A 25957-nucleotide genomic window follows, 5' to 3' on the forward strand; every position below is an offset into this window, starting at 1 on the left:
TTGTGGGGTTTGCTATAAAAAGGATAGAAAATAGGGTGGTAGCCAAAAGAGAAGATGCTTGAAGGGAGGATGTTGGAAGAAGGGAGGTGTGTTTCCAGGCAGAGGGGAAGCAGTCGGGAGAGAGGGGAGGGCTGACGGCGGGGGAGGGGGATTGCAGGAGCGGAGCCCTCGAGCCCTCGAGTTGGCCGGAGGGGTGGGGATCGGGGCCAGGTGGAACGCTGGCATTAGGAACAGGGAAGGCAGAATTTCGGGTGGAGATGGAGGTGGACTGATGGAGTCGGTGATGAGAGAAGGAGAAATTTCTCTTCTGATTGCTTCTATTTTTCTCAGTGATAAGAAGCAGGCTCATCAGCTGAGAACAGGAGGTCTGAGGAGAGTGGGAACAGGGAGAGTGCACTGACTTGGAATGGAGTAGGGTGGTCCGGGCCCAGGTTCCCACGAGAGGAGCGCACACTGATCCATGCCTGGGCCCCATAGCCTTTCCTGCCTTCCCTCCTTTCCCCATCCTGGAGCCCGACCAGGACAGTTTCATGGCAACGAGGCCGCCAGCCCTGGGGGAGACAGACAGACGCTGCCCTGGGCCCCTTATCTGATGGCAGGAACCAGGCTCTGGCTTGTCTTCAGCCCGAGACTCTGGGAGATGCTCTGTGTGACCTCAGGCCCTTAGCAAGTCCTCTCGTCCTGTCTCAGGAGGGGGTCCCCTCTCTCCATCCCTACGGGATCCCGTGGGGAACCGCTCCTTCTGCTTGGAATCACAGTGTGCCCTGCCTGCCTCCACTCCGTGCCAGAGCCAGCGGTGACAAAGCAGAACAGGGCCTCAGAGGCCACCAGACTGTTTCCCTGTTTGCCAGCGTCTCACAGAAACGGCAGGCTCGCTTCCCCTAGGGCCGCAGGGCCCCCTGGAATGTCAGCCTTGTGCCCTGGGCTGGATTGGCCAGGCAGCTGTGATTGACAGAGATCCCGCCTTATGAAAACAATGAATTACGGGCGTGGAAATGTAGTTAAGTGCATCTTGCTCTAGTCAAACTGGTTCAATAACGTGGGGCTCTGAGGATAACCAAAGTGGTAGAAAAGTTGTATTCGATGCAACTCCCTGTCCCGTCTCCACTTTGGAGACGGAGAAACCGAGGCTCAGACAGAGCGGGCACTTGCCCAAGATGGCAGAATGAGTCAGCAGAAATGCTGGGACTGAAACCAAGTTGCCTAGCTCACGACCACGAGAGCTACCCCAAGTCTCATGGTTCTGGCCAGGTTTCGACCTGATCCCCCGCCCCCACCTGCACCTGACTTAGAGGTTGGGGGAGGTTTGGAGGGGGTGCCAGGAAGCCCGCCAGGCTCAGCTTGAAGCCCTCCAGCCAGAGCTATTCCTGTGGCCCCCTCCCAGCTGGGCATTACCTGCTAGTTAGCACAGCCTCCCACCTTCTGGGGTTGTTATGGAAACCAAACCTGGAGGGGAAGGGGGGGAGGGCAGAGAGGAGAGGGTGGCAATCACCACAGTAGCTAAGTGCTGAGTGTACCCTCTGCCTAGCAGCCCAGGAGGGGGCCATCTGCATTGAATGGGAGGGTATACAGCAAGACTGGCAGCAGGAAGAAGGCCCAGGGCTGCCCCTCCTCGGGGTTCCTGGCCTCCAGAAGGGCCCCTCTGCACTGCGGCTGCTGTGATGGGGTGGAATTCTCACCCACCAACCTCTGCTTTTTCTGTGTCAGGGCCCATGACCTTTGCCACCCCCCTCTAGCCGTCGGCCCCTGCCCAGCCGTCTGGCCATGGCAGAACAAATCGAATATCTTAGAGGAGCCTTTTGCTAGCCTGACAGGCAGAGCTCCGCCCCCAGCCCCACCCACCACTGCTGAAGCTGGCCCTTTGCCAGATACGGGTCACTCCTGCCTGGCTGCACTCCAAGGTCCCAAGAGAGGCCTCACTAGGGGTCTCAGGCCCATATGGGTAGAAGCCTGGCCCCAGGCTCTGGGTTGAGTAATAAAAGAGGCAGCAGCCCCCATGTCACAGACATGGTCACAGACACGGTCACAAACACGGTCACAGACATGTTCACAGACACGGTCACAGACATGTTCACAGACACGGTCACAGACAGGCCACGCCCTCTCCCAGCCCTGTGCCCCACCTTCAAGACATCCCCCTCCTCAGCTGCCTCCCAGTGTGTCCCCACTTCACACACAGCCACCAGCCCCCCTCCTGTTCTCAGCCACTTGCGAGCCTGGGGGAGCACACTCCTCCAGACCTTGGGGTCTCAGCTTCTCTGAGCCCAGAACCAGTTACTGGGGTGGGGGGGTGACGAATGGAGGGCAAGCCCTGTGTGTGCTGGGGACCCTGCGGTAGGGGGACAGGTTCTACCCTGGGACAGGCGCAGACAGGCAGAATTCACTGCATTGGAGACTCCAGGGCACAGACGGGGTCTGTAAGGGACACGAGAGGTGAAGCAGGGACGATTGGTCCCCAGTCCGGTCAACACAGGTCTCCACTCACTCCCTGTAACCAGAAGGGACGGGTTTGACCAATGTCCAAGCAAGACGGGTTCCTTTCCCAGCCCACACCGTTCGGCCAGCAGCAGGAAACAGGGCCCAGAGCCAGCGGGCACCGTGGCTCCCAGGGCACAGCAATGCTGGCAGCGGTTCCAGATCCACTTGCCAACCCTGTGGCGGTACCGTGTCTGGACAGAGTCCAAGCCTGATAGAAGACTGTGGAGCAGAGACCTGAGGGTCTGAACCGTCAGAGAGAACGGAATGACCGTCGAGAGTTGAGAGGGAGCTTGGACCAAATGAGTACGTGTATACGAGCCAGGACAAGGCGGGGACTTCTCCCCGCTGGAGGACGGGGCTACCCTCGGCCGCTGTACTGGAGGAAGGCTCCCAAGCCGAAGGGCGGCCAGGGGATGGGATGGAAGTCACACGATCTGTGGTGTGACCAGAAGGAAAGTTCCGCTGATTTCCCGTCTCTGAGGGGCTGTAGTGAGTACGGAGGGAGCAGCCGTCGTTCACAGGACGCAGTGAAGATGGAAAGGCCCCCGCGGTGGGCACAGAGGAGGCTGTTGTCAGCCAGTGTCAGTCAGGGCTGGAGCAGGCTGGGCCCTGCCGGCCCCAGGACACAGAGTTGCTTGGCACAGCCTGCCAGGTCCTCCCCTGTCGATGCCCACAGCCTGGATGGGGGACGCAGAAGCAGCTCTTGAGTAGAGTGAAGGGGCCTGGAGGTCCAGACTGCCTGGCACAGTGAGTCCAGCTGCACTGCCAGCCCACCCTCGGCACTCACCTGGCGTCGCTGGGCTGATGTTCTGGGGCTGACATCACTCAGACACCAAGTCAGACACACTTGGTCAAACATCAGACATCCCGAGTCTGCTGTCCTTTGTTAAACATCAGACACCTTCGGTTAAATGTCACACACCCTGCATGCGAAACCTTTGGTTAAATATCACAAGTCACTTGCCATTGTCCCGATGGCCCTGGTCACACACTGTCCCTCCATCTCCCAGATGTCCCAGTCATGTGGCCGATCTACACGTGTTCTCACACTCTGCTTGGACAGGTCCCTCCTGCACTGCACCCCAGAGAGATGACTGTTTCCTCGTGTGCCTGTCAAGGCCACAGAGGTCCAAGTTGTAGGCGAGAACTCCGTGGCCACACAGCCCTGCTGAGTGTCACCCGGCCCAAGCAAACCCTGAGGCCTGCTCACCTCCGAAGATCACTGCTATTGTAGAAGCCCAAGGCCACCCTTGGGGGACACCAAGGGTTAGGGTGAGACTGGGCTGGACTCACAAGGAAGGGGCTGGAGTCTCCCTTGTCCTGCTTTCTCCTCTTCTGTGTGGCCACCGCCTGTGAGGAGTCAAGGAGCTGAATGTTCGGGCAGCCTCCCTTTTCATTTTCCAAGGCATCGTCTTGGAGACTCTGTTTCTCCCGCAGAGTTCTCGGGGACTCCTGAGCCACTCCTCACACAGTGGCCTGTGGTTGGAAGGAGGGAGTGGGCAGCCTTGGAGACCCAGCCACACTTCCCGGACGGTCTCAGCTGGGGCTCCCAGGGCCCCTGCTTGGAGCAGCCAGGCACAAGCGGGGGATCCAGACTGCAGGAGACGCAGAGCAAACCTGGGATCAGAAGCCCGCCTGCTTCCTCTGCCACCTGGCCAGGGCCTCCCGGAAAGGTCTCCCTCCTCACCCTGCTGCATCCCCAGCCTCAGACCCTGCCACATGTTGTGTTGTGTCGCGGTCCCCAGGGTCACGGAGAATGTGGTGGAGCAGCTGCTTCCTGGCACTGGTTGTTCAGGGGACCATCACCGAGAAAGCCACCTGGGGCTTGACGTGTGGACATCCTTACGGCACACACCCTCACTGAGGTCCCGGTGCCAGGAGGGCTGAGATCAGGAAGAAACTCTGGGGGAGGCCCTGGGCCACCCACATTCCTCCCCGTGGGGGCGGGGGCGGGGGGGCTGGGCGGGAGGGCAGGCTGAGGTGCTGCTTTGTAATTCCCAATAACTGTGGTTTGATTCTGCAGGTATGTATCAGAAAATATAAAACTAGGCAATTTGTCGGCTCTTCGAACTTTCAGAGTCCTGAGAGCTCTAAAAACTATTTCTGTTATCCCAGGTAAGATGCCAGGTTTGCCTCTCAGATCTCAGCTACAAGTGACTCTCTCTCTCTGTCTCCTCGCCCCCCCCCCCACCTCCCGTGTGTCTCTTCCTGGCCGTGTTTGTCACTGTCTCGTGTGTGACTTTCCCTTGTTACAGATACACAACTGAATTTGTGGACCTGGGCAATGTCTCAGCTTTACGCACCTTCCGAGTCCTCCGGGCCCTGAAAACTATATCAGTCATTTCAGGTGAAAATCAGGTTAAACGCCAAGGCTGGAGGGACTTGCCAGCCACCTGAGAGTCCAGGCGACCCTCAGGAAGGCCCCTCGAATGTGCCTGTCACCAGAGTACCTTTCCCAGAGCCCCGGTGCGGGAGCGGTCAGCAGTGGACTCTGGCTGTCTCTTCAAAGCCTCGGGCCACCCAGCAGAGCCCACTCTCACAGACACCAGGGGACACAGAGCAGCCCACGGCAGGTCCAGGATTGATCCCAAATTCTTCCCCACCTCGTGATTTCTCTCCCAAACTGAACTCGGCTATTGGAATAGCTAAAAGCACTATCTGTGATGCTTCTGCCTGAAGCGGTCATCCTCCGATAAGGAAAATGCATACACACCCAGAACAGAAACAGAAAAAGAAAAAAAAGGCTCCAGCCTGGTCTTTCATGGCCAAGTGCCCAGTCCCTGCCTTGTGTCCCCTCTGGTGATCTATGCAGAGCCGGAGCCCCAGACCCACTTTGTCAGATGGAGCGTATTCTGCGGACAGGCGTCATCCGGCCTTGGCGTCTAACAGCCCTCGCTGCATGGTGAGGTAGAGGATTAGCACACCGCGCATGGGAGCCTCAGGGAGAAATCCTCCTGGGCAGATGTTGGCAATTGTACCCGGCACTCTCTCCCAAGGCCCGACAGCTTCTCCAGAAAGTCAGGCAGGCCCCATCGACTCAGGAAAGCTCCCAAAAGACTTAACGATGATTCCTGGGCTGGAGGGCTGTGCCCGGAGGCTCCTAGTGCAGTGGTTCTCAACCTTTCTAAGGCCGTGACCCCGCAATACAGTTCCTCATGTTGCGGCGACCCCAAACCAAAAAAATAATTTTGGTGGCTACTTCATAACTGTAATTTTGCTACAGTTATGATTCGGAATGTAAATGCCTGATATGCATTATGTATTTTCCGATGGCTTTAGGCGACCCCGCCAGGGTCGTGACCCACAGGTTGAGAACCGCTGTTCTAGCGCCTGTTCTCAATGCAGCTGCTATGAGGACCGGAGCAGGCACATCTAAGAAGGCAGCTAGAGACTGGTTGCATGCCCCTGGTCGGGAGAGGAGGCAGAGCTGAGGGAAGAAGTCCGTGAACCAGATGATTTGCAGAGCTAGTGGGGTCCTGGCCCCTTGGCCTGCATTTGGCTGTTTCTGCCCCCAGAGAGGCGGAGACCCTGCTCTGAGGTCCCTGAGGAGTTCAGGCTCCCTCTGCTGGGGTTAATTATCTTGTAAGAGAAGCCTCCCTCCACTAATGCTCGCCCCGGGCCTCAGAATGTTCCTCCTGGCCTCGAACCCACCGCAGGATGTGTACCGAGTCCACCCGTCCTCCACAAGCAGTCTGGACCCCGGCTGAGAGCCAGTAGCAGGTGCAACAGGCTGTTCCCAGCCACCACTCTCGGGGACCTGCCCGACTGAGCCAGGTGCCCTTTGCCTTGACAGACACAGACGTGCTCAGAAGCCTCGAGGTCTGTCTTCTGGGCACAGACCTCCCAGAGAAGATAAGCACACTGACCACAGCGTCAGGGAAAGGCTGACAAAGGACACTATTTCTCAGCCCTGGGGAAAACTGGGGAGCCTGTCAACCTCCACCCAACCCCTTTGGAGCTCTTCAAGGTGCAGGCAACCCAGTGACACAGCAAAGAGCAGACCCGGAAGGTGGTCATTAGGAAAATGCTGTGGTCAGCATTATGGAAGGCTCCCTGGAGGAGGTGTCCCCTGAGCCGAGTCTTCCATAGCCTTGGCCCTCCCAGACCTCGGTCTCCTTTCCTGGAAAATGAGAATGGAATAGGAATGGTTGGTTTCTGAGGGCTCTCCGCCCAGCCCGTTAGAATTTCAGTGGCAGGAGAATTTTTCATTTGGTCCTCTCTAGGACTCCTCCCTTCCTGGGTCATTTCGGAAAGAATCCCATCATTTCATTAAAATTATTCTTGCCAGAAGTGAATTCTCATCAGTATGAGAAACGTTAAAGGGGGTTGGTTGGCGCTCACCAACTGATTGTCCCGTGGACACGGTCACCACTGACCGGGGGTGCCTTGCTGGGCCTTGAACTGGGTACTTTAAGCCAAAGATGATACAGCCTAGCAGGTGAGGCCGAGTCCAATTTGGGTGTGGAAGCTGCTGCTCATTACCCCTTGCTTTGTCCCCCACGGCCTTCCCATGCTATGGGCAAGGTCTCTGGGCCCAGTGGGCAGAACCAGAGTATGCCTACCAACGGGTCCTAGAACCTCTACTAGAGAGGAGAGATCCTGCACTACAAGGGTCTCGTGAACCCCACCACCACAATGCTCCGTGCCCAGACCCCTGCAAGGTCCACCCACTGCCCAGGTGGTTGCCAACATCTGCCAGGATGATTTCCACAGAGAGCGCTGCGTGCCTCTGGGCCCTGGGCAGGCAGCAGCGTCAGCGGCACCGTGGCTGGGACTTCCTTCCCTCTCCCGTGTGTGCCCATCGCTGCCTCCCTGTCTCTGGGTCATGGGCACAGCAGCCTCGGGCACAGCAGCCTTGGGCACAGCCACCACAGGTGCTCCTAACACATTAACCGGCTGGACAATGGATGGATGGAGCTTAATCTGAGATCTGGTCGCTTGTGGGGGTGGGACTGGGGAGGTGGACGGGGGGTAGGGGGAGGGCCCTGCTGCTGGCAAAGAAGCCCCTCGCTCCCCACGCTGTGCTCGAACTTCTTGTAGGGCAGTGGCTCGCGTGTCAGGCCGAACATGTCTGCACCTGCTTTTCTGTCACCTCGCTGTGTGGTGCTGACTTCTGCAGGGAGCTGGGCTGTACAACTAACAGATCACGGCCTTTCCACTTTGAGGGACAGGAGGGACAGGAGTGGGTCCCTGAGGCACAGGGCAGAGGAGGAAAATGCAGTATGGGTTGACCCCTCCCCTGCCCCTAAACCTTTCCCAAAGTGGGGGTGGGGCTTGAGCCAGAACAGGCCCCTTAGGACATTACCTACCCGGGGAACCCCCACCCCCAGTGTGTGAACTAGATCCTCCACCAGGAACAGCCATCTCTCCCCATCGCAGGATCAAGGCTGAGGCCCCTCCATTGTCCTAGAATGGGCCTAACCTCAACTTCCTTTCCGTAGACTGTTTGATGGAGCAGGCCTGGCATACCTCGGGGACAGAGCCAGAGGGGAACAGGCTTTGAGTCTTTGCTTCCTCCAGAAAACAGTGTTTTCCACCACCCCCCCCCATCCATCTCCATGTCTAGTGGACAGCCAGGAGGACTAGGCACTCTGAGCACACGAGCGGACTGGGCTCCTGCCCCCAGGGCCCCAGGACAGAATGTCAGCGGAGGAGAGGGGGGCTTTCGTCGGAAAAGCCCAGGAGCTTTTCTATCAGGAGCCCCGCCTCCTGATTTCCCGGCGGGCCCAGCACCCCCCCCAAGGCCTGCCCGCCCCTGCCCAGGGGAGCAGGAGGTGGGGCGCCTGTGGGTGACCCCGTCCCTGCTGTCGTCCCCCCCGCCAGGCCTGAAGACCATCGTGGGGGCCCTGATCCAGTCTGTGAAGAAGCTGGCCGACGTGATGGTCCTCACGGTCTTCTGCCTCAGCGTCTTCGCCCTCATCGGCCTGCAGCTCTTCATGGGCAACCTGCGGCACAAGTGCGTGCGCAACTTCACGGAGCTCAACGGCACCAACGGCACCAACGGCTCTGTGGAGGCCGGCGGCCTGGTCTGGGAGTCGCTGGACCAGTACCTCAAAGCTGAAGGTGTGGATTCGCCCCGTGGCCCGGGCAAGACGTTAGGAGGCCTGCGGGGCTGGGCCCCCTCCCACGCGGGGCCTGCTGTGCAGAGCAGGCCCCCCTCCAGGGCCGTGCAGACCCTGTCTGATCCCCCCCCCCCCGGGGAGGCAGCTGTGTGCTCAGGGACCCCAGCCCCAGCCTTTGGACTCGGAGAAGGGAAGCAGATTTCAGGCCTGCCCTTGTGGGTTCCCAGGCTAGGTGGGGAGATGACGCTTAAATGTCGGGAAGGATGGATGGGGTTCGATGGAGAGCCAGACAGGAGCCGCCACTGCGACATGTGGAGGTGGGACTGACCCTAGAGCAGTGGTTCTCAACCTTTCTAATGCCGTGACCCCGCAATACAGTTCCTCATGTTGCGGTGACCCCAAACCAAAAAATAATTTTGGTGGCTACTTCATAACTGTAATTTTGCTACAGTTATGATTCGGAATGTAAATACCTGATATGCATTATGTATTTTCCGATGGCTTTAGGCGACCCCGCCAGGGTCGCGACCCACAGGTTGAGAACCGCTGCCCTAGAGTGACAAGCGTGGTGAGGAGACCGACCATCCTGCTCGCAGAGAGAGGAGCGTTAGCTTGGGAGAGGGTGGGACGCGGAGCTGAGGTCGCTCCTGAGGCTTCAGAGTGGAGGCCCCCCCTCCTCGGCATGCAGTTTTTTTTCAGTTGACGTCAGGGTTCCTTGCCAGGGTGTTAATTCCAGACACGTGAGGCCCAGACCCCCGTGAGAGGGATGGGACGAGCTCGGTGATTGTACGGTCACGTGAGCCCCCCTCATTTCACTGCCTCACGGTTGACACTTCCTTTCGCTGGGCTGGTGGCCAGCCCGTCTCCTGGCTAGTGCCAGTGGTCTGGACTAGAGGGAGGCACTGTTGCAGGCCGCATTCCAGACCACAAGAACCCTGAGAGCCATTATGATGGTAGGAGCACACACCAGCAATCCACTTTGGAAAGAGACACATAGACAGAAACTCAATGCAGACATTTGCTCGTGATTCTGCTGTGGCCACGCGGCAGTGGTTCCAACATGTCGCGTGCACTAGAATCACCTGGAGAGCTTCAGAAAGCACGACAGCGGGCCCATTCCTGGGGGGGCGGGGGGGACATTCAGGAATTACACTTCTGTCCAGTTCTCAACTGACGCTTCGTGTTGCTGGTCCGGGGACCACGCTTTGAGAACTGCTGTCCAAGACTAAGGCAGGTAGCAGTGAGAGATGGGGACCGACAGATGGCCACAAAAAGGAGAGGTCCCATGTCTCACCTGGCCCAGCCCCGGCCCTGTCTGAAGAGACCGCACTGTGGCCACGGTGACTGTGACAGGCCTCACTCCCATCACCTGATGCACAAGGACAGAGCTGGGCAGTAGCCTGCCGAGGCCGTGTGCAGTGACTCAGCAGCCAAGCTGGAACTCAGCCCAGACCCCTGCCTTCTGGTCCGGGGCCTCTCATGGCCCTGGCTGGCCCCTGGAGTGGCATGAGGCAAAGTGCAGAAGCTCCCTGTGGGGACTTCCCGAGTCTTCTGCACGTACCAGGGACACGGGCAGCTGAACGTCTGTCTGAGCAGGAGAAGGAGGAAGGCCAGAGAAGTAGCTGGAGGTGCCTCGGACCTGGCCAGGCAGGGCAGGGGCAGAGGGAAGGCGGGAAGACCGCCCCAGTATCACTACCTGTCCATAGCCGCGGGCGCAAGGTGGGAACCCAGCGTCTGGGCCACTGTGCCCCTCACCAGTGGATGTTTCTCTTCCAGAAAACTACATTCTCAAGAACGGCACCTCCGATGTGTTACTGTGTGGGAATAGCTCTGATGCCGGGTAGGTGGCACCCGCGGCCCAGCGCCAGCCCACCCCGCCGGGGGACTCTCGTGGTGCTTTCTCAACTGACCGTGCTTTCAGTTTTTGCCCTGGACCCCAGGGACAGCGAGGCCTTCCTCTGCCTCCCTTCCTGCCGGGTTCCTGGCAGCTTCGCGCCCCTTGCCCACCCCAGGGGAGAGAGCGCAGAAGGGGCTGTGGAAGGGATGGCAGTACAGATCTGTAGGAGCGTGAGCAGAGCCCGGGAGGTGGGGCGGGACTTGGGGGTAGCCCAGGAGGCCCTGCGGGACCCCTGCTAGCTCCACTCTGGCTCCTTGCCCTTCCGGAAGCCCTCTAGGGCTGCTCCACCCTGCTCTGTCTTCATTCCCCGCCCTGCTGGCATCTACCCATCAGTCAGGAGTGAGTACGGCCTCCCCCTGCAGCCTGAGTGTGGGGCCCGGAGTGCCCAGGGCACTGCACACACCAGGGTCTGATCAGGGTGACTGTGCTATAGGTTGTCAGGGGGGAGGAGCACCCAGGCTCGCCTGGTGGGGGATGTGCTCTACAGGGCTCTGGTCCCCCATCTCCGAGTGTGAAATTCCACAGCTCCTCACGTCCCTGAGAGACTGTGTCAGGGACACAGACACGAGCCAGGCACAGGGGCCCCTTTGCTGTACGTGCACTCCCATTCGCTGAGCCTCCCTTGCCGCTTCTCTATCTTGTGTGTGACCAGCACGCATGAATCTAGCCCAGTGCTCCCTCTTTGGGAGAGATGTCCCCTCCAGTTCAGTGAGCTGTGGGTCTGCCTCATTGGCCCTGGGAGCCCAGCCGCGCCCCAGCCTGCCCACCCTCGAACCATCCCTCCACCTGCAAGGCTCAGCCTTCGCCCCGGGCTCCATCCTGTTCAGCTCAGCCGAGCCCCCCTGCTCCCTGGCACTGTGCTCACTCCCCGTGGGGCAGGCCCTCGCACCTCCTCTGCGGCGGGAGAGGCGACTGGGACAGCAGCCGGGATGGTGTGTTCTGTGTACAGAAGGGGGCTGGATGGAAGCCTATCAGAATACGGGCGGGAGGAGAAAAGGGGAAGACCGTGTCCCGGGCGGGCGAGAGCTAGCACGGCGTGAAGTCGTGAGGCAGGACCAAGCAGCAGCGGGGCGGATGCCGGGCTGCCCAGGAAGCCGAGCCAGGTCCGGCACAGGTCTCGGGGGGCCGAGGGCCCCTGACAGCATGAGACAGTCTGCGTGTCTGACTGCAGGACGTGTCCTGAGGGCTACCGCTGCCTAAAGGCGGGCGACAACCCTGACCACGGCTACACCAGCTTCGACTCCTTCGCCTGGGCCTTCCTGGCGCTCTTCCGCCTGATGACGCAGGACAGCTGGGAACGCCTCTACCAGCAGGTGCGTGCGTGCGCGGGCCAGCGGGGAGACGCCCCCTCCACCAGGGCTCAGGCTGTCCCTGCAGGAAGTAGCCCCAGCAGCGTTTCCACTGGCGGGAGCCGAGGGGGTCAGGGGACAGGGGACCCTTGCATCTGAGCGGTGGGAGCTCAGCAAACAAAGAAACTTGCCTTTTGCTGACGGCCCAGTACCCATCCCTTTATATAGGGACAGTCTGTGCTCGGTGAATGGGACACTCCTCCACGCTGTGTGATGCAGTAGTCCCCTCTGTCGGTACATTCCCCCTTTGACTGTGACAGTCCACCTCCCTCTGTGGGTGGGACACCACCCCCTGTGGGTAGGTCATTTCCTGTAGGTTAGGACACTTCCCCCTCTAGGTGGGACATTCTCAACCCACTCCCCAGGCTGTAGCCATTTAAACTCCTGGCACATCCGGACTAATCCACTTGCACATGCCGTGACCATGACCCAGAAGGGGCCGCAGAGAGGATGACTTTTGGCGCCTTGCTCCCCCAGACCCTGAGGTCCGCGGGGAAGATCTACATGATCTTCTTCATGCTGGTCATCTTCCTGGGCTCCTTCTACCTGGTGAACTTGATCCTGGCTGTGGTCGCTATGGCCTACGAGGAGCAAAACCAAGCCACCATCGCCGAGACGGAGGAGAAAGAGAAATGGTTCCAGGAGGCCATGGAGATGCTCAAGAAAGAGCATGAGGTGGGTGAGCGGGGCAGCCAGGGAGCCTCCTGGCCAAGGCCTCACCCGCCTGGGCCGGAAACGTGGGGCCTGCTGGGTGAGCTGGTGCCTGCTGGGTTGAGCTGGTGTCTGTAGGATTAAAGTTTGGTACCTGCTGGGTAAAGACAGTGCCTGTTAGAGAGGTGCCTGCCTGGTAGAACAATGCGGTTGTCCCTTAGGTCAGTATGATGCCTGCTGGGAAAAGCTGTTCCCTAGGACTGTGGTCTCTTCTGGGGAAGGGTGAGGCCAACTGGGTAAAAGTGGTGCCTGCTGGGTAATGGTGGTTCCTAGGAGCAAAGAGCTTGCTGGGTAATGGTGGTTCCTAGGAGCAAAGTGCCTGCTGGATGCAAGAGATCCATGTGTCCATGGACATAGTTGCCCTAGTCAAAGGATACCTCTGGTGGGGGCAGTGAGGGTCCAAGGTCGGAGGCCTGAGCCAGCTTGGGAAATAACCATAGAGCAAGCCTGTTGGCAGCCAGTCTGTGGACATCTGCTTTCTTCTCAATGCCCCATGCCACCTTCTCCCCCCCCACCCGCCCCAGCAGCTGTTTTGGCCAGCCAAACCTTCTTAAAGATCCTCTGACCTTTATTTAGTTCTGTAACTGTTCCTGCTCATTAACGACGCCCTCCACCTGTCCCCCACGCTCTCCTCTTCCGAGAGCGGCCCACATCCGCCATGCCCTCCTCCTCCTCCTCCTCCCTGGGCTCCGCCCGTTCTCAGAACGCCCTGGGTCCGTCTGTGCCCCTCTCTCCATGATGCCCTTATTTGGGAGTAAGTGTGCAAATTCACTTACTGATGGGAAAAACCTAGACTCTGAGAGTTACCGTAGGTCTTAGCCTGAGGCTGCATGAAGTCTCAATGACAAAGATCTCCCTTCTTCCACCCTTTCCCAGGCCCTGGCCATCAGGGGCGTGGACACTGTGTCCCGCAGCTCCTTGGAGATGTCCCCGTTGGCCCCAGCAACCACCCGTGAGAAAAGGAGTAAAGGGAGAAGACGGACGTCCTCAGGGACCGAGGCAGGTGGCGATGACAAGCTTCCCAAGTCCGACTCGGAGGATGGCCCCAAAGCCATGGTAATCCCCAGCCTGGCTCTGCCCTTTCAGGGTCGATCTGGTTTCGGAAACCCTTCATGCTAGGCCTCCGGGACAGTCACAGCCCCCAGGGTCGCTCCCCGAGGAGAGCATCCTCGAGCCTCTCTCAGCCCTCCCTGGTTCCTGGGGCCGTTTTCGGAGTTGAGGAGCCCTGGGCAGTGGTACCGGATAGATCTGGGTGTTATGCTATCCCCAATTTCAGCTTAGTCCCCAGCATGGGTCTGGGTCTGGGAGACACCCCGTAGTGTAAGTCAGTAGCACACCAAGGACATGCCCAGGTAAACCTGGCTGCGTGGGCCGGGCTTGTCTCTACAGCAGAATCACCCTACCTCCTCTTGCCCCGCCCAGCCTCAGCCCCACCTTCAGGCCCAGGGGAGCTTCCATCTCACAGCTCCAGAGACACAGGCTCCGGGTGAGCAGAGACCCCAGAAAGTACAAGATTCCTCTAGCCCTGCACCCTTTCCCTGAACACCCTTGGCTCAGCCCCGACCCGTGTGGCCGGCTAAAGCCCTCAGTGCTCGGAGAAGATGAGCTGGGGCCGATGCCACCAGAGATAGGCTGGGAGCACTTGAAGAGCTAGCTGTCTTGGTCACGTCCCCTCCCCCTGTGCCCTTCCTCAGAATCACCTTGACATCACCCAGGGCCTCAGCAGGACCTCCGTGAAGTCATACTCCAGGCGCGGAAGCACCTTCACCTTTCGCCGGCGAGATACGGGTTCGGAGACAGATTTTGCGGATGATGAAAACAGCACGGCAGGGGACAGCGAGAGCCACCGCACTTCACTGGTGGTGCCTTGGTCCCTACGCCGGCCTAGCGCCCAGGCACAGCTCAGTCCTGGGACCTTGGTTCCCAGCCACGCCCTCAATGGCAAAAGGAACAGCGCTGTAGACTGCGATGGGGTGGTCTCTTTGCTGGGGGCAGGCGACCCTGATGCCACTTCCCCAGGGAGCGGCCTCCTCTGCCCTACGATGCTGGAGCGCCCTCCAGACACAGTGAGTCAGCCCCTGCCTTCACTGGCCACCTGCCACCCCCCGCCCCTCCCCCACCCAGCAGTGTGAGGACCAGTCTGGTCTGCCAACTCATCCCCAGGGCTGCATCCAGACGTCCTCACCGGGTATCTGCTGAGCACCTAGTGTGCGCTGGGTTATGGGGTGCGTTATGGGGATAAACAGGGGTGATAATTAAGTATTTAGCAATGGGCAAGGCTCAGGCAACAAGACACCGTAGTGGCACAGGACCAGTGTCCTGGGGAACCTGCGTGTGCCCTGCAGACCTCCTGGATCCTGGGCGGTCCAGAGGCTCCTGGGGGAAGGACCTGTGTGGCAGAGGACACTGACCAGGTTGTAGGCAACAGTTACCAAGTTTGAAATATGTCAGTGCATTAAAACCGGGGACTCAATAGTAGCCCAAGGAATAAGTCCTGTCAGGGGGGACAGAAGAGGGAGAAGGAACCCCTCCCTACTCATTTGGAAACATTGAAACGAAGTCTGGAAGGAGGCAAGGGCGGGAGCCAGGCTGCTCTCCGAGACTCTGAGGGGTGGTATGGAAGAGTGGACAGCACCCCGAGTCTGGAGACAGACTGGTTTAGAATCCGGCCTATCAGCTGGATGGCCACAGGCAAGTGACTTTATTTCTCTGTGTGTCTCCCATCCATAAAATGGATTGCTTGGAGAATTAAGGGGCTCAGATGGGCAAAGCAATTAGGACATACGTGAGTATGTTGATGTTGTGATAGCACCATAATAATTCACTGTCGTGACATCAACAGGGGGAAGCATGTTGCAGGCCTAGAAAACAGTAAGTGCAAAGGCCCTGAGGCAGAAACAAGCCTCAGCCCATTGGAAAAAAATGCCATGAGATCAGTGCCGCTGGAACCCAGGGAGCAAAGGGGAAAGGAGTTGGAGTTATTGTCGAAAAGGTCACGAGGAGGGAGGACAGGCCTGGTCATGAAAGACCAGTTAGAGTTTTGATCTCTCAGCCAGCCAGTCCCATGACAGACTGATGACAGCCCAATCGGCCATGGAGTGTCCTTGCTGACCCCTGCCCCCCAACAGTGGCCAGAGCAGCCCACCCAGGCAAAGAGCAGACACGTGGCTCAGACCCAGGGCCTCCGAGGAGATGGAAGCGGGCAGAGTGTCGGAGGACCCTAGGACAGGGTAGCAATCAGGAAGTGGAGGGGCGGCTGAAAAGGAATGGCTCTCGGCCCGACGGCCTGTTTTGCTCAGCTGTTTTCCTCTAGCGGAGAGGCTGCACGGGGCAAGACAGCTCTCTGTGCTTCCATTCCTCCATCTGTAAGGGGAAAAGTTAATACCTCCGTCAGCAGGCTGTGGTGAGGACTACAAGGGTTAAAACCTGCCTGATGCTTAGACCAGTACTTGCCTCATGTTCCAGTAATTATTATTATTATGTTGTTGTTGTAATTATGGAGCAGGAAAGAGCAGAGACTCCTGGGCACATTGCAGAGTGCCTGGGGCCCTCACACTCCTCTGGAGCAGGAAGTCACGCAGAGGGTCCTGGGAACCCACCGGGAGCGACTCACAGCTTCTGGGTGGGTCTGGGGAGGCCCCTGGCTAATCCCCCCGAGGGTGGGGTATCTGGCTTCCCAGGAACACCACATCCCGGTGGCTGTAGACCCCCTACCCCTTCATGAAGTCCAGCCTTGGAGTCTCAGCCTTCTGGAATCGGGTCAGCAGCCTGGAAGCTAATAGAATTTTCTAATCTCATTAGGGAGAAAATTATCTCATTGTAGTGCACATGCCGGGAGGAATCCAAGTTCAACCACTTCATTACCAGGAATTCTGACTTCACCCATTCTCACTTCTGTAGGGCCCATTTGTAAACTTAAAGGGATTAGCTGGCCGTGAGGGTCATTTGCAAAGTTAAAGGAATTAGCCGACCAAGATGGAGACATTGAAAAGTTAAAGAGATTAGCAGGCTGGAGGCCCCTGGGAATGCCTTCTTGGCTTCTACGCAGTTCGCTAGTGAGACATTTCTGCCCAGCTCTCGCCTGAGAACAAAGCACGGTGTTGGGCACAGAGTGGGCGCTTAGTCAACATGGGAGGTCAGGGAGGAAGGGCCACCCCAGCACAACTCCCGTCTAGTTTATCCAGATTGGGGGAGGGGGAGTGAAGGTAGATTTTGTCAGTCCATGTCTGCACGGGCGTGCCTGTCCCAGAGGCCAGAGGGGGCTGGGGGAAGCACACTGAACAGCCGTCCTTAGACTCACCCTCCTTCCCCCGGCTCAGCTAGCAAGTTAGGAGCAGAGCTGGAACTTGAGACTACGCCTCCTCTTTCCCAAGTATTTCTGCACCCACCAGGATTGATCGAGTGCCTGCTGGCCGCGCTGAGAGCCAAGCAGTGTTTGAGGCTCCAGAGCTATAGCAGTGAACAAAATGGATAAGAGCCCTGCCCTCGTGGAGTTTACCTTGTAGTCAGGTAGACAGCAAGTTAACCGATTAGTATTTCCAGGTAGCAAGAAGGGCCATGCTATACAAAGTTGCTAGGGGAGCCTGACCAGGCGGTGGCGCAGTGGATAGAATGTTGGACTGGGATGCAGAGGACTCATGGTTTGAAACCCCAAGGTCTCCAGCTTGAGTGCGGGGTCGCCGGCTTGAGTGCGGGGTCGCCGGCTTGAGCGTAGGATCATAGACATGACCCCATGATCACTGGCTTGAGGCCAAAGGTTGCTGGCTTCAGCAAGGGGTCACTCGCTCTGCTGGAGCCCCCGGCCAAGACACATATGAGAAAGCAGTCAGTGAACACGCAATTAATGAACAACAAAGATGCCACGATGAAGAATTGATGCTTCTCATCTCTCTCCCTTCCTGTCTATCCCTATCTGTCCCTCTCTCTGATTCTCTTTGTAAAAAAAAAAAAAAAAAAAAAAGGTTGCTAGTGGGGAGGGCAAGACCAGGTGTGGTGGAACCTGTGGAAAGGGGTCTGAAATGAGTTTGATGAGTTAGGATTTGGACTGTGCAGAGCCTTGTAGGTGATAAAAAAGTTTTGATTTACTCTGAGATAGGAAGCAGTGGGCTGAGGGAAGCTGTTGATCAGAGCAGTGTTATGATCTGATTTTTAAGGGACTCCCTTTTCTGCTATGTGGGTAGTGGTTTTCAACTCCTGGGCCATTAGGTCTATAAATCCATATAACATCAGGGTGGTTAACTCTTTCGCCAATCAGCATGAAATTTCTGGTGGACCGGCACCAGTCTGCAGACTGATAGTTGAAAACCACTGGTGTAGAATAGGAGATGGAGGGGAAAGAAAGAAGAGGCTAGTTAGGAGGCTATTGTGGTGGTCTTAGGAAAAAGATTATGATGGTTTGTACTAGGATGGTGTATCAGTCAGCTATTGCTACAGTAATGCTGTGTAACAAATTCCCCCCCCCCGAAGTCCATGGCTAATAACAAGCTTTTATTCTCATGCTCAGTTATCTGCAGGTTGATGGTGGTTTGACTGGTTTAGATGGGCCTTGACTGGGTAGCCCTGCTTCAGACTACACATTGACTTGGCCCCACACTGTAGGTTAGACTCAGGACTGCTCCTCTTGTCTCTGTGCCGAGGCCCAGGCTGAAGGAGTGGCAGTTACAAGGGAAGCCCTTTCTATGGAGGATTCATGGAGCACCAGAGCAAGGCAAATGGCATGGCACGTTTACGGCCCCTGTTCACATTGTGTCCACTGACATGCCACTGGTCAAAGCTAGTGTGTCATCTGCAGTGATTTTTCAACCTTTGTTTCTCACGCACTCATAAACTAATTACTAAAGAAAAAGGGGCCCTGACCTCTTCTCCCTTAGTAACTAATTTATTTGTGCCATGAGATGAAAATGGTTGTATTTAGTCAGGGGCACTGACCTTAGTAATTAGTGTGTGTTTGTGCCATGAAAAAAAAAGGTTGAAAATCACTGATCTATAGGACAGGGAAGTTTATGTACCCACAGTGGAAGGGGAAAGAGTAAATATTTGCTAAGTGACAACTCAAATTGTCACCGACAGTAAAGGAGAAGAGAGTTTGGAAGAATTTAAGACAAGCTGGTGAAGTTAAGCTGGCCAGTATTACCCAGGATACTACTGTCACACCAGCCACCTCAGCCCTCTCAGGTGCCTCTGCTTGAATACTGATGTGAACGGGGAGCTCACTACCTCTTCAGGCAATATTGCAATGGAGGTCCTACCAGTTGCGAAGGTTGACTTGAACGTGAGCTCAAATGGATTTGGCTCCCCACCCCAGGTCCTGGCTCTGCTACCTTGGGTAGCCTAGGCCCATCTTCCCTGTGACTAGAGAGATGATAGAGCCTCACCCCTGCATGCTGAACCACCTTCCACAGCGCCCGGCATGGGCCCGTAGACTGACTTCACCCATTCGGGCAGGGCTGTGCTGACATGGAGGCTCTGTGGGCCCCCTGTGGTCCTGTGAGCGGTTCTGAGTGAGCCCAGGGAGTGCTGCAGCCACCTGCCTCCATGGGAACCCGTCCTGATTTGCAGGCCTGGTTCTTTCACTGGCAAAAATGATGCGAGCACGTTGGAAACAGAGCCAATGGTGCAGAATTACACAGAGTGAAAGGGAACTTCTCCGTCTCCTTCCCCTCCCCGCCCCCCCCCCCCCGCCCCCAGATAGACTCACTTTACCCGGTCACTGTGTATCTTCCAAGCCCTTTCCTCGTTTTTCCATCAGGCCGGCTTGGAAGTGCTCCCAGGGCCCATGGAACTGCCCTGTCCTCTTTATCGTCCGTACCGGAGTCCACAGTCGGACGATATACCCCTAATTGATTTTAAAATCCTTCCTATTGATTGGCCGCTTTATTTTTATGGTATCAAGAACAGTGCCGCAAACGAACATCATTGCATGTATATTTTTGGTGCATGTGTATAATTATTTATGAAGTTAGATTACTAGACAAGGAATTACAGAATCGCTTTTAAAATTTTCGTGGGAGAGAGAGCCAAACTGACTCCGCAGAAGCTCCCACCAGCTATTTCAGAGCGCTGTGCTTTAGGTTTTTATTCGTGTCACCCTAGAGCATGGTAGATTTTTTTTTTTCCAACTTCTTTATGCTCTAAAGAAGCTTGCGGTCAATGAAAACTCCCAGATCATTTTTTTTGTGTGTGAACTAACGTGTACAGCGGCATCTGGTTTATAGAACCTGGTCATGTCGTTCCTGTCCACACTCAAGAATCACCACTGCTTCCCTGGCTGGGTAGCTTGGTTGGAGTTAGAGCATCGTCCTGAAAGGCCCGTTCACTCCCTGGTCCAGTCAGGGTACATACAGGAACAGACTGACGTTTCTGTCTCTCTCTAAAATAGATTTTTAAAAAAAGCATCGCCTGCGAGATGGTAAAGACTAGAATGAAGGAGAAAATGTTGGTGGAGGGATGGGTGCGGTTCTTAATTGGGAGGAAGGTGGGAGCAGAGAGACCCAGTACCCGCTGTCCCATTGAGACCCCTCTCCTGTCTCCCTGTGTGACCTCCCCGGCCTGAGTCTGGGCGAGCTGTCCCAGGGCCGGCAGATACCTGCCCCCAGGCTGACGCTTCTCCCCTGGTTGCACCCAGACTACCCCGTCGGAGGAGCCGGGCAGGCCTGCGACGCTGACCCCCCGGACCCCCCGCGTGGACAGCTTCGAGGGCCCGGGAGAGCGGCAGCGGGCCCTCAGCGCCGTCAGTGTCCTCACCAGCGCACTGGAAGGTCAGCACCCCCCACCCCGTGACATCCAGACACCCCCCACTTCTGGTCTAGGCACTCTGGTCGTTACCCTGACCTGAGCCAGGCACCCCCAGCTGCTCGGCCTGCCTTGGACGTCCCCCGAGCTGTGCCAGACTTTTCAGACTGGGTCCCCTGTCCTGGGTGTCCTTTCATTTGTTTCAGTTTGTTCTTTTGTGGCCTTTCTCGGGGTCCGTGTCTGTGTTTCTTCCACACATTCCTGCAAGTGTCCTGGCTGTTCCACGTGCTTCTCAGTCTCATCTTGTCCTCGCCCAAGCATCTCCGGGTCTGCCTGGGACCATCCTGTCCCAAGCAGGCCCTCTCTAGCCTCCTCCCAGCCGTCCCCGTGTCTACCGCAGGCTTTTCCAGGCGTCCCACATCTGTCCCTGCCAGTCCCACCCTGGGAGGCCACCTCCCATCATCCAGTCTGAACTGGGTACCCCCTCGTGTTCCCTCTCGTCCCACAGGAGTTCACATTTTTTTGCAGCCTGTCCCAGGCACCCCCACCTGTCCTAACACACCCCAGATGCCCACATCTCTTCCCATCTGTTCTACCCTGGGTATCCTTCATGCCTGACCTTGCCTGTCTCAGATGCTGTTTCTTTTTTGGTCTCTTCTCCCCCAAGTGTCCCCATGTCTGTGGGAGACAGTTGTCTGAAAAGAGCCCTGTCATTGTTTCTCCACATCCGTCCTGGCCTCCTGGCCCTGTGTCTCCCTTCTCTGATATTTCCAGGATAAAGAGTCAGGACAACAGGCCACCCCTTCCCTTAGTGCAGGGGTCGGGAACCTTTTTGGCTGAGAGAGCCATGAATGCCACATATTTTAAAATGTAATTCCGTGAGAGCCATACAACGACCTGTGTACGTTATGCATTATCCAATAAAAATTTGGTATTGTCCCGGAGGACAGCTGTGATTGGCTCCAGCCACCTGCAACCATGAACATGAGTGGTAGGAAATGAATGGATTGTAATACATGAGAATTTTTATTTATTTATTTATTTATTTATTTATTTTGTATTTTTCTGAAGTTGGAAACGGGGAGGCAGTCAGACAGACTCCCGCATGCACCCGACTGGGATCCACCCGGCACGCCCACCAGGGGGCGATGCTCTGCCCATCTGGGGCATTGCTCTGCTGCAACCAGAGCCACTCTAGCACCTGAGGCAGAGGCCACAGAGCCATCCCCAGCACCCGGGCCAACTTTGCTCCAATGGAGCCTTGGCTGCGGGAGGGGAAGAGAGAGAGAGGAAGGAGGGGGGAGGGGTAGAGAAGCAGATGAATGCCTCTCTTGTGTGCCCTGGCCGGAATCAAACTCGGGACTCCTGCACACTAGGCCGATGCTCTACCACTGAGCCAACCAGCCAGAGCCAGAATGTTTTAATTTTTATTATTATTTTTATTAAAGACTTATCTGCGAGTCAGATGCAGCCATCAAAAGAGCCACATCTGGCTCACAAGCCATAGGTTCCTGACCCCTGCCTTAGTGATCTCTGCCCCTTTTGCTGTCCCCCTGTCATGTATCAGCTCTGTCATCTCCCCAGCTGAGTCCTACATCTTTTCTGGACTCCCATGAGTTCTGTATGAATCAGTCAACGGAAACAAAGCAGTTCACTGCCCGCTTGTCCCCTCCCTCAGAGTTGGAGGAGTCTCACCGCAGGTGTCCACCATGCTGGAACCGCTTCGCCCAGCACTACCTGATCTGGGAGTGCTGCCCACTGTGGATGTCCATTAAGCAGAAGGTGAAGTTCATGGTCATGGACCCATTTGCCGACCTCACCATCACGATGTGCATCGTGCTCAACACGCTCTTCATGGCCCTGGAGCACTACAACATGACGACCGAATTCGAGGAGATGCTGCAGGTTGGAAACCTGGTAAGGGCCACTGGAAGCTGACTGTTGAAGTGGGCATCCTGGTACAGAAGGCTCTCAGCCAGCTGTCCCAGCCTTCGTGGGTCAGGGGGGCGAGATCCGGAGCGCAGAAGGCTCTTCTGATGGTGGGAGTCATCGCGGAAGACATCCTGAAGTCGGGGGTTGCAGTTTCAGCTTTTAAGGACCTGAGAGATGGAGTTGGGAGTGAGAGGTTGGGAATAGAAGTTAATGAAGATGTGCAGTCTAGAAGGCAAAAGGGAGGTGGGGTGAGCCTCAAATGTGTAGGGATGTGAGATTTGGCAACAGTAGATGGAGGAAGGGTGTGTACGCAGAAAGAGGCAGTTCTCTTCTAGCCACAGCTTCTGCCGGTGAACAGCAAGGTTTGTTGCACAGTGGAAAGGATGGATTGTTGGATGGAGAGTAGGAGCAGAGAGGGATAGAGAGATGGATGGATGGATGGATGGATGAGGGGATAGTTACATGCAGTGAGTAAATCAGAGCCACGTTTGAATTCTGACTCAGCTCTTACTAACTCAAGCAAATCACTTCAGCTCAGGAATTGGCACAAAACATATTTTTTGAATTTAATAAATGTAAACTCAGTATGACAGTATCAGCCTCATAGAAAGCTAATGAGGACTGAATAAGATAATACGTGTAATATACTTAGCTTAGAGCTTGATAAACGATAAGTACTAAAGATAAGCGATAGCTGTGCTTATTATCATTGTTATCATTAAAGAGACTGTCCCTGGAAGTCAGAATGTCTGGGTTTCCTCTTGAGATTAAATCAAGTTCTCCCTCTTCACAGTAAAGATGGGAAACTGAGGCCTAAGAGGTGACATAGTGGTGACAGAGCTGGGAATGTAGCTGCTGTCTCCCAGCTCTGTCCAGATGAGCATAGAGAGTCAGCCCTTCCCCAGGGGGTCCTCAGGCAAGGCTGGCAGAGGCCCTGCTGGTCTGTAAAAGGAGCCCCTGGGATCATCACCGAGTTTGGGGGGGAAGGGTCATTCGATCTAATCTGTCTTACTGTAGACCAGGGGTAGTCCACCTTTTTATACCTACCGCCCACTTTTGTATCTCTGTTAGTAGTAACATTTTCTAACCGCCCACTGGTTCCATAGTCATGGTGATTTATCAAGTAGGGAAGTAACTTTACTTTATAAAATTGATAAAGCAGAGTTACAGCAAGTGAAAGCATATAATAATAATTACTTACCAAGTACTTTATGTCGGATTTTCGCTAAGTTTGGCAGGATAAATCTTTATAAAACAACTTACTATAATTAAATCTATCTTTTTATTTATACTTTGGTTGCTCTGCTACCGCCCAGCATGAAAGCTGGAACGCCCCCTAGTGGGCGGTAGGGACCAGGTTGACTACCCCTGCTGTAGACCTAATCCTGTCTCTCCCAACTGCTCAGGAGCCCATCCCGAACCAAGCAAGCAGGTCTCCCACACCGTGGGGTACGACAATTTTCTTCTCTTATTACTTTCCATACCCAGGACTCTAGACAGTTCTCTAATCTACAGGATCTATTCCAGTTTTCTTCACACGTGTGAGTCTATTTGCTATCATTCTACTTTCGTATGCAAACAGAGGAGAAAGCTTATCTCAGTCTGTAGGAGCCTCCTGACACAGTGGCGCCTCCTCCTGTTGGTCTTCAGGTGGCGGTTATGCAGGTTTCCGCTGAATGCGCTTTTAATGGAATGTGACCATTTCTCGGACTGAGCAAGTCAAGGTGATAAAGAGCCCCGTTGGCTGCGCTGGATGATTAAGTAGTGATTGAACTGCAGCTGTGTTAAACTTGTGGTTCAGTTATTATTAATAGATCATGTAGTTGGATTATAGCTGTTATTTTTTTCTGTTTGGATAGCTTTATTGCTAGTATGTAAGGTTTTTGTCCTGCAGTTAATATACTATTTCAGATGGTTTAAATATTAAATGGAAAGAAACAAAAGCATAAGCATGGATAAATAATCTTGGTATGGGAAAAGCCTTTCAAAGCATGTCACTAAAGACAAATCCCAGAAAGGAGAAGAGTTATAGATTTAAATAAATTTCAGCCCATCATATAATCAAAAGGAAAAGGAAAATGAAACTTCTGTTCCTAGCAACACTGTAGACAAGAAAGCCTGAAAAGTCTCTGACTATAAAACAAAAAAAAATTAGCACATATTCTTTGGTGTGCATAGCAACGTTTATGAGAAAGTAACAAAAATGTCCATGTGCCCAAAACAAAGAGGGACTTAATAACCACAGCAGTTCAACAAATGAAGTGGTTCTGTAATTGCCCTGGATAGGAACAGGGAGGGAATAGTTGATGACTTGAGTAATCTGGGGGGGTTAGATTTCTATAAACGTGTAGAGACAAGACATGTCTTTGGGACAATGTGAGCAGGGGTTGGAAATGAGTAGCCCTATAGGGATGTGACCCTAGATTTCAGTAAAATGGTGAACCGGAAAAAAATCCACACACTGACACTGGGAAATGATAAAGATGGAAGCTTGTCAGTCTCAGCCAGCCAATGCAATACTTAGAGGGAAATTTATAGCCTAAAGTATACAGGGTGGGGCAAAAAGAGGTTTACAGTTGTTTGTATGGAAAATAATACAATCATTAATATTAAGACAAGAATAAACTGTGTTTTGTGTACTCACAACTATAAACCTACCTTTGTCCCATCCTCTATACATTAAAAAAGAAAAGTTGAAAATTAACAAGCCAATCGTTTGATTCAAGTAGTTAGAAGGGAAAAAAAAAATAAGTGAAAACTCAAAGAAAATTGAAGATAAGAGCAGAAAATCAAGACATCATCTTAAAAGTTTAAATAGGGAGAAGTTTTTTTAAAAAGACATTCTTTGAGAAGACAGACAAATTTTTAGCAAGATTAAAATATAAGAATGGAGGTTAGGAATGGAAAAAGCGGCCTACCTACTACACAAACGGCAGTGATTCAAACACTATAAACAATGCCAATAAATTTTGAACAGGTTAAGTGGAAGTTTTTCTAGGAAAGTAGAAGATATGAAGAAAATATTTAAAACCATAAAGAAAAGAAAGAAAAATAAACCAAAACAAATCCAGCAGCGTAGGGTGAAGAAACTTCAAATACATAAAGAAAATCTCCACGTGGTCAAACTGGGTTTATTCTGGGTCCATATGATCTTCCCTTCGATGTGGAAGAATCCTCTGATAAAAATTAAACTTTTCATGGTCAGAACTCTTAACAAACTAGAAGTAATTGGACAAAACTATAGCGAGTGTCTTACATGACCGTGAAACGTTAGCAGCCTTCCTGTGAAGAGTCGGGAACAAACACAGATGGGATGGTGAAGCCAGAGCTCGTTGAACACCTAATGTCTGATTATAACCAGCAAAGGAGATGCTATTATTATTATCCCTATCGTACTGATAAGGGAACAGAGGCACAGAATAGCCAAGTAAACGTAACCAAGGTCACACAGCCAGGAAGTGGGCGAGCCAGGATCCGGAGCCAGGCGGTTGTATCCAGAGCCCATGTTCTTACCCAGTGCACTATACTGCCATGTCATCCTCGCTTTGTGCCTGTCTCTCTGCTTCACGTCCAGGTTCCCTTGGAGTCCTCATCACCATGGTGAGAGAAGGAAAAGAAGAGAGGAGAAAACCGATCTAACATTCTTTTCCAGATTATGTTTGTGCTCTATATAAATCATTTTAGAAAATCGACAGAAAGAACTAACAAGAGAGTCTAACAATATTGGTACAGGCTCTATTTACCTAGATTAACTCTGCTCCTAGCCACCAGGATCTTCTGGGGAGAGTAATTTTTAA

The 25957-nt window shown here is 54.6% G+C and overlaps 1 protein-coding gene across 6 annotated transcripts in view; it reads left to right on the forward strand.

Moving 5' to 3' along the window:
- The window catches only part of SCN5A (sodium voltage-gated channel alpha subunit 5), a 97222-nt gene that overhangs the window by 30664 nt on the left and 40601 nt on the right, over positions 1-25957 (forward strand). For 3 of the 6 annotated variants that reach the window (XM_066245507.1, XM_066245509.1, XM_066245513.1), the window contains exons 6-14: positions 4734-4825; positions 8302-8541; positions 10317-10380; positions 11609-11750; positions 12264-12461; positions 13374-13553; positions 14192-14563; positions 20122-20254; positions 21907-22145. In XM_066245507.1, coding sequence (XP_066101604.1) covers positions 4734-4825; positions 8302-8541; positions 10317-10380; positions 11609-11750; positions 12264-12461; positions 13374-13553; positions 14192-14563; positions 20122-20254; positions 21907-22145 — 1660 coding nt within the window. Of the gene's footprint in view, positions 1-4501; positions 4594-4733; positions 4826-8301; positions 8542-10316; positions 10381-11608; positions 11751-12263; positions 12462-13373; positions 13554-14191; positions 14564-20121; positions 20255-21906; positions 22146-25957 lie in introns of all 6 variants that reach the window. The other 3 variants (XM_066245508.1, XM_066245510.1, XM_066245511.1) reach the window with 2 other exon arrangements.

The sequence above is a fragment of the Saccopteryx bilineata genome, chromosome 10 (genome assembly GCF_036850765.1).
Source record: "Saccopteryx bilineata isolate mSacBil1 chromosome 10, mSacBil1_pri_phased_curated, whole genome shotgun sequence".
NCBI lineage: Eukaryota > Metazoa > Chordata > Mammalia > Chiroptera > Emballonuridae > Saccopteryx > Saccopteryx bilineata.